The following is a 13,192-nucleotide window of genomic DNA, read 5'->3' on the forward strand; positions in this document are numbered from 1 at the left end:
CCAACGCACAGGATAACTCTAAGTTCAATTAGGACAGGCTCATAGAAACAAATGCAGGAAGCTGTTAGAAGTAGGATGGTTACTGGCATCAGGCTGAACAAGGGAAAAAAGTCCTCAGGCAGTCAGTCGAACTGGTAGGTTCAGCTTTATCTCCAAAGGCTGCAGAGAGATTCAGCTAAATTAATGCCAAGTGACTGAAATCAATAAGTGAATAAGCTTATGTTTCCCAGAGTGGGAGACTCAGGAGAAAAAAAAAAAAAAAAAAAGACCAGGATTCAGGTAGATTGGTTCTCTCACATTCTCACAAACACAGAACAGACCAGAAATAAGCGCTCAAGCCCTGCAGTATCAAGAACTCAAAGGACCGAATTCTAAGATGCCTGAGAACTGTTAAGAAAGCAGTGTCATAAACCTTTATAGGTCTTCTCACTCGGGTGTTAATTGGTCTAAAATATCCTTCATCCACACAAAAATCTTTTTGTATCACTATAGTAGTTTTGTTTCAAATCACTTGGCTTCTAGCATGGGCTTTCCCATGCCCATGGGCTCTGCTTGGTAAAAATCTCCTGTGTTCTATGTTTTCTCCTCTTTTAATTGTTCTGGACTCTGTTTTCAGTCATATGTGCATTTTGGCTGGTAGTTAAGCGAACCTGATGCCAATTTTTCTGTTTGGACTTCTCCATTGCCTGTCTGTGTGGCCTTGGAAAGCTAGTCATTCTATGTTCTATGTCTCTGCTTACTCATCTCTGAAACAAATAACACCTAATTGTATGCGGAGTAATGAGGGATAATTAATTAATGTATGCAAGGGGTTCTGAGATCCTGAACTAAGAGAAAGCCAAGGATCATTAGTTTAGGTAATTCTCTGCTTTGTTTTTCCTCCTTTTTTTTTTTTGGTTTAGGTCTCTCAGAATATGAAGTTAAGTGTGTCAGGATTTTTTTCAGCCTGTTGCTTTAACTTCTGTTGATGTCACTTTTCCTTTCAAGTGGAACTTTAAAACCAATAAGGTAAATTACACATGATCTTAGAATGAGGAACTAACAAAAACATCTCTTTAATTTTTCACCCAGAAAATGCTCTCATTTTACACTCTGCTTCTCTTACTTAAAGGAACCATAAATCAGCATGTTCCTTTGGTGTTTGCAGTCACAGGGAGAGATTTAGTGCTGCTGGCAGGCCTAGGTCTGAAATGGGCAACTGTAGAGGGCAGAGAGCTGTGCAGAACCACATTCCATTCACACACACATTTGCTTTACTTGGCTGTTGTCCAGATGATTCTGAGTCACTTGTAAGCATAAGGGAAGTTGGATGGACAAAGGGGAGTGCTTTTCATCTTGTCATCACTCTAGCACCTTTATTCACTTTTATTCACCTTTATTCTCCTTTCTGGAGAGACAGGGGAGAAACACATCTGGGCATTTCAGTGTGCAATGGGGATTCCTAAACCCTCTTTCTCAGCAAATATTGATATGTTCCAGCCAAGAACCTGCATCTTCCTGCTTGATGGCAACAATTCTCCTGTCTCTCAACAATGCAGAGCAAAATGTGAAAGCTAAAAAGCGTGGGTGTTGCCCACAGTGCATGTGATTCTGCGTTCCTACCTCTGCTGCTGAGTGGGCTTCGCCTCTTTGTGGTATTATTTCCTAACAGATAAACATTCTCCAAGTCCTGTGATAGCCATGAGATTTAACTCACTGATGTCCATTGGTACTTTGGAGTGTATCCCTTCTGCACCATGACATGCAAGGGATTATGTAGCACACACTCACAAAGCTACTTCTGCTTTCCCATTTATCAGAGCTGCTGCTCAGTGCAAGAACAGAAGACTTGCTGATGCAAAACAGAGTGGGGAATAGATTCACCTGCAGTCACTGAACTGATACATGGTTATACTGTTGATGCTAAAAGCCTCTCTGTCCCTCTGAATGATGCTTCTCTTCTAAGAGTTGTCTATGCCTGTTTCAGGCAGAATCTGGGCTCATAACTGGAGAGCAGCTGTAACCTAACAGGTGCTCATTTCCTTCCTTAGTTACAAGAAACAAATCTCATAAGTGGCTTCTGTACTTGAACTGTACTTGAATATCAGACTCCTTTGCATCAGTAGCTCCATGTCTAACATAGCTCTTCACAACAGTTACCATATTTAATTATTCATGCTGGGATTCCTGTTCCTCTTCCAACTAACTGTAACTCCTCCTCTTGAGTTTACTGACTCTCTATTAAAGGATGAACAGCTGCCAACACTAGTTCCTCAATTGCTCCAGGATACCTAGTTCCTGGGAAAGGTAATGGTCTGATGGGCTGTCCGCCTGAGAAGCCCAGGCCAGGTTTCACTGCAACTGCACATAGTTAGATGGACCTGCTTGCATGGGTGTGGTCTGCACTGGCCACTCGTGCGTGCAGTTTGTCTGACTGTGCTGAGGCAAGCTTCAGATTTCCACTTCAAGTTTGCTTTTTATTTTCAAATGTACATGCAAAAAACATTGGCACATCACAGCACTAGATCACAATGAAGAGAGGGTAGGGTTTCAGTGGGTGAAGCTGGCTCCAGTATTTGGAAGAAACATAAATTTGCACATAGTTCACTGTAACATTCTCTTAAAACTTAATCTAAACTGAGACCATCTCTAGTGCAAGAGCCACCAAAAGAAACGTACAGCTTTAGGAGTTTTCAGTCTCTTTTCTTATGGGCGGATGACCACACAACAAAGGTGGAAAGCAACCAACTGCAGCAGCTTGGTCTGGAATGAATGGGTAAAGCCTACCCTAGAACTTATCTATCTGGGTAAATATATGTTATAAATTGCTGTTTCTGCAGGAGGCTCCCCCTTCCCTCTGGAAAAGTAATGTCAAAGTGTCTGTAAGCTACACAACTGCCACCTGGGGAAAAACATCTGATACTGACAGCAAAGGAAAGTCCAGCTACAGAACTCGGCTCTGTAAACACAAGGGCAAGTGACTGCACATCAGCAAGTGTCACATTCACACAGCTTTATTAAAGGTGAAGCAGTGGTGGAGTGAGCTTTATAAGGATTGCAGTTCTGTTACACATCATTCTTTATGTCAGTTCTCTATGAGTTGTCTTGAGAAGGTGAAGAATTCCTGATAAAAAGCAAAATGTATCAGGATTATGTCTCCTTTCATCCAAAATCCAGGATTATATAGTTCCTGTGTATCTTCCTCCATAACCACAGTAACAACAATAATTAGCCATTTCTTCCTTTTAATTTGAGAGGCTGCACATCTTTAAAATCAGACTGGCAAGCCTGTGGAGGCTTAGAAGTAACATACGCCACATACAGAAACATCAGTCAGCCAGCTTCTCTGGTAGCACTGCTGGACTCAACTCTTGAGATCAAGATTTAAAAATAGGTCATTATTTCCTTTTGGAGTTGTCTGCAAGTCAGTCAGTCTGTTCAAACAGACAAGGGAAAGTTAGTTCTGGAGGACCTTATTCCTTCAGCTGGCATGCTGCAAGTAGGCTCATGGGAACACCTGTCCTTTCTAGGAATACCAGCTTTCCTTCACATATATGAAGAACCAAATCCCAGACTTGGGTCCTGGGCAGGAGAATAAAGAATTTCCTTTCGGTAATAACTCGGACTTCCATTCTCTGCTCTCTCTTGCCTGTTTTACCTTTTATGGGTACTCACACTGGTGTCCATCTGCTTCTTGTAACTCTCAGCTGTACCATGCAGAAGGACGTCATGATGGGTGGAGAAAATGTATTGTTCCTTTCCACCCACAGAGGAGGCATGCCTTTCTCTTGGATGAATTCTGATGTCACCACTGAGTTGCCCTCAAAGCAAAAACCAAGTGTCCAGCCTGTTGGAGTGAAATGACTTGACATGGACACATCATGAGATAATGCAATTCCATTTCTTTCATCACCTGTTGGAGGGAAGCAAACTGCTAGGATGCCTTCAATGAACTGAAAGCATAGTCAGGGTAGGAAGTCCTGCTGTAGACAGAAGTTATAGAGGAAGGCTTTTCTAGCAGCAATATTTTTAGACTAAAATTGTTTCATTCTACTATTTTGAAAAAGAAACAAACAGAAACTAGTGTGGCTGGCAATTGTGGTTTTGTGAGGATAAGTCTTTGTTCCATCCTTAAAGGGAATAAAATTGCCCCTTTAGAGAAAGAAGGACATAAAGGCAATAGAGAGCACACTCTGGATGTGTTACACTTGTTTTGACATCCTTGGATAAGACAGAGGATATATATTTTTTTGTTCCTTTAAGTGGATCCCCGAGCACCACCATTTCACTCAGGGGCCAAGCTATCATGCATTTCTGAGATGTCAAACTATTCATCCTGTGCCAATTAATTGACAACCATGAAGAAGGTCTCTGAGGCAGCAGTGTCATCCATTAGAGATGCCTCAGGACTTTGGCTTTTACTGTTGAAAATTAACCTTGTCCCATGAAGCCTGCGTCTGGATCGGGAAGAGGGGCAAAACAGCACAGCAAACAGCTCGGCTGCAGCCAAGACTTAAATAAACATAGTTGGCAGGGGAAGGAGACCTGCTACTTCTAGGGGCAACTCTGGTTGGCTTGACCAGTCTTTGTTTGAAGGCCATACGCTCAAAAGCTTAAACACTGGACAAACTGCTAAAGTTACAGCTAAACAACATCATACCATCCATCTACTTGTGGCTAGAAAAAAAAGGAGAGAAGCAATCCAAAGTCCTCCAGGCAGCGTGGACGGTCTCCATGAATTAGTGCTTATATGCTTGACAAACTCAGTTGCTTCCTCCGTTGTGCAGTGTTCAGTGAGTGTCTCTGAAGGTCTCAGTCTTGTTTCTTCTCCCTCACCCTTATTCAGAATTTGGAGCAGCATTTATTCAAGACACTCGTGAAGAGCTGGGAGCTTTTCTATGGTCAGGATGTGAAGTAGGAGCTCTGCATGGAGTAGAGTCGGTCGATGGGATTACCTACTCGGGCCTGGAGGAGGTTGGCTTCAGCTGTTGACAGCAGGCAGTCTCCCAGGTGGCTGATACTGTCACTGTCCATGTCATGAAAAACTCCTTCTGAGTCTAGAAGAGGAAGAAAAGGGAAATAAGTGCGAATGTAACATGAGCTCCTCTTGTGAGGAGCGGTTGTGTCACTGTTGCACAGAGAAAGAATAACCACAGGGCCATGTTTCACCTGGAGTGACAGTCATTCTGAGTAGGGCCCAGCATGAGGCGAGCCCCACACACATGGCCAGCAGTAGGCTTAACTGTTTCCTCCCTCAGCAAGACATTTCACCTTGGACAAAAGTAAGATCCCAGCCTCACTCCCCAGCCCTTAGCAGAGCTCAGTCTGAGGCCTAGGCCTCACCCAGCTTCCTCTGACAAAGGCTTTGCACAAAATCCAAGTTCACGAACTGTTCACTACTGTTGGCTTCAGCAGCAGCAGGAACAGTAGAGTTGGATTTTCATGACTTGGACTGTTTAAATGCAGCCTTGACGCAAAGACATGACAATCTCCACACCGCTCTCCTACCGTAGGGGTGCAGATGGTCTCCTGGCAGCTGGGGTGGTGTAAGCCCTTGTCTGTACAAGTCTGTGCTGTAGCCATTCTGGTCCAGGGGCAGCAGCTGCTGCTGGGGGATCCTGGGGTAGGGGACCATGAGCCCATCCAGGCCATGAACACTTGCACCATCTAAAGACACAATCAGTGGGATGCGTTGAAGCAGAGGATGCACAGCATGTAGTGGGCCACAGGAGTGTTGCAATAACATACTATTCACATTGCTGCAGCAGTGTCTTGGCAGTCTAAATCTGGATCAGCACTGCACTGTGCTAGGCTCTGCGCAAACATGCAACAGAAGAAAACCCATCATCTTCCCAAGAAGAGGAGATCTGTGCTGCATCATGAGTACCCATGAGTCTTGCTGAACACAGCCTAGTTATTCCAGCTTGCTGTTACCCCAGCGTATAGACAGTCTGCACATCAAGTCAGGTACAGCCTGCATCCTTTTCGCTAATCTGTTCATGTGCACATTTTCTCTCAAATACATACAACTCCCACCAATCCCCTCCAACCCAGCCTGCAGCCCCCAGAGCTGCCACAGTGCACAGCTGCTCCTCACCTTCGCTATCATCATTACTCTGCCTGCTGCTGCGACCAGTCCCTCTCCCGGTCCCTAAGCGAGGGTTGCCCAGCTGGTCTTGCTCCTGCTGTTGCTGCTGCTGCTGTTGCTGTCTGCGAGCAATCTTCTTCATCTGCAGGGAGAATGAGACCCCAGATTTGCTCTTAGGCTCTGACTTTGAGAGGAGGAGAATGGGCTGCATTTAACACAGCCGCGGACACCTGCCACCTGCCTTTCACAGCGACCCAGCACTTTCATGATATAATGCTGCTTAGATTCCTCTGGGCAACTCTTCATGCAGCACCTGCAATCACTGTTCCCTGAAGTTGGCCAATACAATCCATGGGAGAAATGGGAGTGACAGAAAAGGCTGTATTTTCTTTGTGGGGGATGCCATTTGCAATTTGAAAATGAAGAACTTTGTTTACTACAAAGTGAAGTTTTTCAAAGCCACACATTTTCTGTTTTCACTCTTTGAATTCTGCAAAATTAGAAATGGTTTTCCCTGAAACTTCTAAAAGAAAGAAGTGGCAAATGCTTCTAATCTTTCTGATCTCACACAGTGGGGGGAGAGGAAAAAAAGCAAGTGGGAAAAATAATTAAAAATCAACACATGAAAAAATTTAAACTCTGCAAACTTCTATGCATAATTGGTTTCTTATATTCCTCCCTAAGCTTGTGCTACTGTTAGACACAGATTATAGGACTAAATGGACCTGTGGTTTGATCCTGCATAGCTGTTCTATTCCTTTAACCATTTTCTCATTTTCTAAGTTTGCGTGATATCCCACATGAATCCAGAGCTCAGTTGCGGAGTGGGAACTGTCACTCACCTTGGCTCTTTGATTCTGGAACCAGACCTGTACCACCCGCACAGTCAGGCCTGTCTCAGCCGCAAGGGTCTCTCTCACCTGCCCACAAAATGAAGATGGGATGGAGAATTGAATTAGAACTTAGTTACACTCAAAAGGATTCAGGCCAGTGGTTGTGCTGAGTTGCTTCCTTATACCTTTCTGCAAGGTTTTGAGGAAACCTCAAATGAGGCCTTGAATGCTCGCCGCTGCTGTGTGGTAAGGATGGTGCGTGGACGCTTGGAGCGCTTGTGGTCTTTGTTCTCCTCGCTGCCTTTGCTGTGTGAATGGCTACCATCTTCATCCTCACTTTTTACTGCAATGGAAGATCAGTAGCAGTGATTCAGCAAATAGTGCCCTTTCTGGGCCAGCTCTCAGGGCAGGGATTCAGAGAAACTGTCGGAATTTTGTTCCTTCCCAGGTACAACTTAGATCAGAAGCACAGAACGAAGCCAGGAGAGTCCCTGTACAGAGCTGTGGCACTCGGGAGCACTCTGTCAGTTCGGAGACAGTACTGATGGGCCCACCTGGCCCTGTATCTTCCTTTTGATAATGTCTCAAGTCAGCCCATCCAAACCTCCCCGTATCAGGCTAGTGGATCTATGCAGCCTGGTACCCTATTCCCTGCCAACCGAAGATCCACCCCTTGGCTACCTATCTGCCATCACCAAAGGGAAAGGATGCTACAACCCCACCCCTGACCACATCTCCTGTCTCTGAAACCTCCCCCTTGGTCCTTGTGGACCAGGCAGTACCTGTCCTCTGCAAGGCCCACCCTGCCTGCCTGGTTGTCCACCCTCAGCACCGTTCCAGCCCCAGCCCCTCACCAGACTCAGTGGGTGCAGGACTGATAGCACTCAGCATCTCCTTCTCCTTCTCATAGTCGCTGCGGCACAGCAGCTGCCCCTCCTTGAGTACAAACTCATCCCCCCGCTGCAGGCGGCGCTCACACTCGCAGCAGTAGAAGCAGTGAACGTGGTAGACGTTCTCCAGCACCCGCATGATGAGCTCAGAGGGGGCGATGGCCTTCAAGCAGCTGCTGCACTTGGTCTGGAACAGCCTGCAAAGAAGCTCCCTGCAGTTAGGCAGTTGGACAGGGCTCACGAGGCAGTGAAGATCAGCCTTGGGTTGGGGCTCAGGGAGCCAAAGGAAGAGGGGGGCGGCTATGTGGAGCTGGGCTAGCACATCCCAGCAAGAGGTGTACAACTGTGCTTTGGTGCTTGCAGACCTTCTGTAGCCCCAGGGAGGAATAAAAACTTGTCTGGCCCAACAGTACAGAGCTCTATGTCTCCCCTTTCTGGCTAGGGCTGTTCACTTCTTGGCCTTATGTTAGGCTGGTCTTAGTGACAGGGCTTTCTTTATGACTCCTCCAGGTCAGTCCCCAGGGCCTGAATGGGCCTTGAACAGGGAATCCCATGAGGGAGGCTGTTTGTGCCCCACGCCATGTCCAGAGAGAGAAATAAACAACTGCTGAGCACCCAGCGTACAGAGCAGATGGTTCTGATGAAGTAATTTGGGATCTAAACAAATGTGAGCGGTGGTGGCTGCCGGCTGACAGCTTCTATTTAGCCACTTGACAAGAGAAAGTAATAAAATGGGGATTAATTAGGCTGTTGTTTAAACACACAGGATCTTCCCCACCAGCAGGGAACTCATAAACTGGGATTGAGAACAAGACTGGGTTAATCCTCCTGGCAAACTCTGTGGAGCAGGATGAAGAGGCTTACAGGGGTGGGCTCATCCCTTCCAAATACCACCATGGATTTGTGCTGTGCAGTGGCTTTCGGCTGAAGTGTCTGGGACATTCCAACTGGAATGGTGTGGGATTTCTCTCTCCTTTGTGTGAGTGTGTGTTTGCATGCGTGTTCCTCTCTCTCCCCGCCCCCCCCCCCTTCTTTGTCTTTCTGTAATTCACACTTGGAAAATAATAATTGAATTTGAGATGAAAAAGCTGAGAGTAAAAAGCAACCTTTTAGCCACAACCTCTCACTATCTCATCAAGGAGCAAACTGGAAGCATGTTCCAGGTACAGTCCCAGTCCAAATCTGGGGTGAGTCCAAATCTAATCTTTTCCTAACACCAACATCCTTCTGCTACAGCAGAAGTAGGGGGCGGGGGGAAATGTTCCATGATCATGGCTATCTGGGATCAGTCAGGAATATGTGACTTATTACTAAGCATTAGGTTATTAATGTTCCTAAACTTTAAGCCCAGATGGAACATAATGATCATTTTGTCTGACCTCCTGTTCATTGCAACCCAGAGAATCTCACCCAGGGATTCCTATCTCAAGCCTGTTTGCTGGTAGTGGAGATACAGCACCCTGCTTAGGCAGAGACAGCTGGTTGCAGTTTGAAGGCTCCAAGTGAAGGAGAATCCGTCACATCCGTTTAGAAGAGGTTCCAGAGGCTAACTACCAGCTAATTTCTTATTTCCAATTTGAATATTACTAAACTCAGTGCCCAGCAACTGGACTTTGTCATGCCTTTATTTTTTTTAAGAACTTATTATTATTAGTTATGCCAATTGTGGGAAGTCAGACCATTCTTCTTTCAAAGTTTCTGTCCTTTATCCTCTGAACAATCCATTTGAAAGTGAGTACTGAATTTTCTTTTCATCTTGGCTGGGAGAATTACTGTCCCCAAAAGAAAGTCTGTCTTGCTTCTTTGTATGTTGCTGTGTAGCTGAATCTACTGACATGAATATCATTTGACTTAGAGACAAGCCAGCCCCAGATTCCCATCTGGTCTTTTTTTTTTTTTCTGAGACATGTTTACTCCTGTAACACACCCAGGCCAAGCTGGTTCAGCACCAGAGCCACAGTTCCAGAGACAGAAACATTAAGAACATAGGCCTGACAAACAGAAGCTTTACTTAATTCAGTGTCCTGACCCAACTGTTTCCAAGTAAGGAACAGAATACTTTAGGAGGACACTGACAGGAAAACTCCCTGTCTTATTTCACACTTCCTTTAGAAGTGTTTAGATCTATTATCAAACTTTGCCATTTTATTAATTCTTTTTATCCATATAAATGCCTGAAGCTTCCTTGGGCCTTTTTATATTTCTAGCCTCAATTATATTGTTGGCTGCTTGGGCAAAATGTCCAGAGTGCTGCTTAGGCAGGGCAGATGATAAAAGAAAGCTTTGAGTGTGGTATCTGGCAGAGACTAGTACAGAGGCAGGTGACATCTGAGTGTATGTATTGTTTCTAACTGTGGGGGCTGCAGTGGACATGCTGACAGTGAGAGGTATGGAGCAGAACAAGGAAACGTGGAAACAGATTGCGGAGCTGGGAAAAGAGACCTGTTCACCTGCAAGGCAACAAGCCTATTCATCCCACTGCTGTTAGGATGAGGCAGTTAGCAAGCCTTGCTTAAAGATCCTGTCATATGCCAGATTTCCACGAAAAGGGCTTCTTTGCAGCTATCAGGTGAGGGAAGCACAGTTACTGCAGCATAACTTAATAATGCTTTTGGCATTGCAAGGCCCACACCCTCCATCTCCCAGCTAAGCCCCGAAAACAAATCCACTCTGCTTTGTACTAATTGAAGAAAACATTCAGCAAGCAGCTCATAAACACGGTGTCAGCTCGCATTACACAAAATTAAAATTCTCAGCCCCTCCAACACCAGGAATTCCTAAAGAGGCTGGTTTTAATATTGCCTGAATCCGTTTAAGTCAAGGTAATATTGTTTGGGTTGCCATAGGAACAAAATACATCTCAGTGCTGGTAGTGGGTTACAAGGAGGCTTGGGAGACCGTGCTGTGAACACAGTTACACGATGTCTAGAAGCAGTTGCCTAAAGAAACTACATTGAGAGACAATCTAAAAACTAACTGTGTTCCCAGGTTCATAATGACAAATGCATTTCGTGCCAGCAGAGACACAAGTAAGATCTCTGCATGCCCATGGAGAAGAGAACAGCCTATGCAGCACTGGGAGCACTTCTAAATGCCTGTTACTCACTACAAATATATCTGACTTCCTTTGGAAGGACCCATCTGCAGCTTAAGCTCCACAGTTCATGTGCCTCCATTTCTCCTAGAATCCCACAGTTGACCCAACTTTTTGACCAAGTCCCCACACTCCCACATCCTTACATAACATCCTTCTTTCCTCTAGATCCCAGCTGAATTTGATTTTTGTTACAGACTTCCTTACAGGAATTGTGATAAGGTTGTCAACTTTTATTCCTGCAAAAGTTCAGAAACCATGCAGCAAGCAGAGGGAGGTGCATATACGGAGAATTCGTAATATGGATACAGATATATCTCCCACATCCTTCATACCAGCTTGCCTCAAATTAATTACTTTTGCAAATGATAGAATTCAATTTTCCTGCTGGAGAAGGGCTCAGCTTGGTGGAACAAGTGTCAGTAGAAGGAAGGCAGATGGGCTTGTAAGCGGGAACATCTTTGGGAATTGCAAAGAACACAGCTCTGGAGCAAGCTGAACAACTGATCAGAAGTCAGCATCATGAGAGAGGCTTGGGACCACAGGCACAGCTTTCATTAGCCTTTTCCTCATGCTGTTGGACACTGCAACACAAGAGGACCAGCGGTGCAGGCAGAATAGCAGCTTGGCAACTGCCCAATAGAGGGCAAGCACATCTGTACCACTTGCCGACTCTGAGGCAACATATGTCACCCAAGCAAGGATGAAGATATACCCTGTCTTGAGAGTAACTCTGATGCTGGGCTGGAGGCTAAATTCACCGACTGCCTACACTGTTTCTGACGGGAGATATTTGAGGCCAGCTCTGGGGCCAAATGGCTGGTAATCTGCAGAAAATGCTGAATGCTGCCTACCTACGGGAACATATGCAACAGTGCGCTTATTTTCAGCGTGGCAAGTCCCAATACCGTTTCTCTATGGCTACTTTTATGTCTGGACACTACTACAGACTATAGAAAGGCCCAGTACCTTTTTGAAGCTGGCTAAGTCTTTGTCCCAACAGTATCTTGTAGCGAGGAGTTACACACTTTGTGAAAAATTTGCTTCTTTCCATTATTCTATTCCCTCACTCTACCTACAGCTTCACTCAAGTGTCCTTACTCTCTTTTTTACCATTAACAATTTTCTTCTATTTTAATAACAACATTCACCAGTGAAACAGTGGGGAAGGGCCCAGAATGTAATTCATTTTTCTCCTAGAAATTCAGTAAAGTTTCTAACTGTGGAGCAATGGGAAGAGGAATCACAGCTAAGTGTACATCTGTGTCTGGCTTTTGCACACAGAGAGCTGAGGAGCTAGGGCCTTGGTCTGAGTTCCTTGTACTTCTTTTCAGACATTTCATGGACTTACATCTATCAGATTCAAGTCCTGGTAAAACACCCCAACTCCTAATTCTCTATTAGTCCTTGCAGAGCAGTCCTGTCACAGCTCAGGGCACCACTCTCCATGCAGATGGCTTTGCAGGAGGAATCGCAGCCCAGCTAGGGGCTCTGCCCCTCCCAGCTCTCCAGATGGGGATGAGCTGAGCAGCAAGTTATTTGGAAACTTCTCTGACCTGTAGTGGCAGCACAGCAGACCCTGACCCAAGCCTGGGAAGGGTAATTTGGAGTGCATACAGTTGTACCGATGGGATTAAAAGGTGTTAATGAAGCAAGGAATAAGCTGGGAGGCCTGTGCTTCATGAAACTGGCTTATTTAGTTAGGATTTAGTCAAAATGAAGCAGTCCAGGCTTAAGCAAGGTCTGTTTACTTAACATTGAGCTGCAAAATCCATTGTAGCTGTCTGAAATATTGAAGTGGAACTTGCAAAGCCTCTTTCTACATTTCAGGCCAGGGCTGGAGACTAGGGGTGTGATGGGGATGGGGATACACAAGGGAAATGAGGAGGTAGTCACAACACAATATGCTCTTTTATTCCCTACCACCGTAGCCAGTTCCCCCAATTCAGTGATACAGAATGGCACTAGGAGGTTAAGGGGAAATTTTTCCTTCTGCTTAATTTCTGACTTCTTCCAGCAACATTTAGATCAGAGTGAGGGAGTGATTTGGGGGCAACAGTTATCTTTGCCTTCAGTTCCCTCCAAAGCTCTTTGTAGGTGTTACATGAATAGATTCACCTCCAGAAAGTAACTTCCACATGCTCTTTACAGCTGGGGACATTGGGGTGTGCAAGCTGCAGACCTTCTCACAGAACAGTCAGTGCTATTAGGACGCTCAGCTACCCGGGCCCAGGGTGGCCACGAGTCAACAACTCCAGAAGGAAGTTCAGAGTCAACACATTTTCCTCCCACCTCCATGTAATCTTCC

The 13,192-nt window shown here is 45.4% G+C and overlaps 1 protein-coding gene across 1 annotated transcript in view; it reads right to left on the bottom strand.

The window, feature by feature from the left end:
• Positions 1 to 4,619: 4,619 nt before the first annotated feature.
• The window catches only part of LOC106500195 (LIM homeobox transcription factor 1-alpha-like), a 28,479-nt gene continuing 19,906 nt past the window's right edge, over positions 4,620 to 13,192 (bottom strand). Inside the window, exons 3-8 of the mRNA XM_067314642.1 lie at positions 7,755 to 7,987; positions 7,086 to 7,243; positions 6,910 to 6,987; positions 6,077 to 6,209; positions 5,488 to 5,646; positions 4,620 to 5,036 (exon numbers count right to left, since the gene is read on the bottom strand). Coding sequence (XP_067170743.1) covers positions 4,882 to 5,036; positions 5,488 to 5,646; positions 6,077 to 6,209; positions 6,910 to 6,987; positions 7,086 to 7,243; positions 7,755 to 7,987 — 916 coding nt within the window. The 3' untranslated portion in view covers positions 4,620 to 4,881. The remainder of the gene's footprint in view (positions 5,037 to 5,487; positions 5,647 to 6,076; positions 6,210 to 6,909; positions 6,988 to 7,085; positions 7,244 to 7,754; positions 7,988 to 13,192) is intronic.

This window comes from Apteryx mantelli, chromosome 36 (assembly GCF_036417845.1).
Source record: "Apteryx mantelli isolate bAptMan1 chromosome 36, bAptMan1.hap1, whole genome shotgun sequence".
Classification (NCBI taxonomy): domain Eukaryota; kingdom Metazoa; phylum Chordata; class Aves; order Apterygiformes; family Apterygidae; genus Apteryx; species Apteryx mantelli.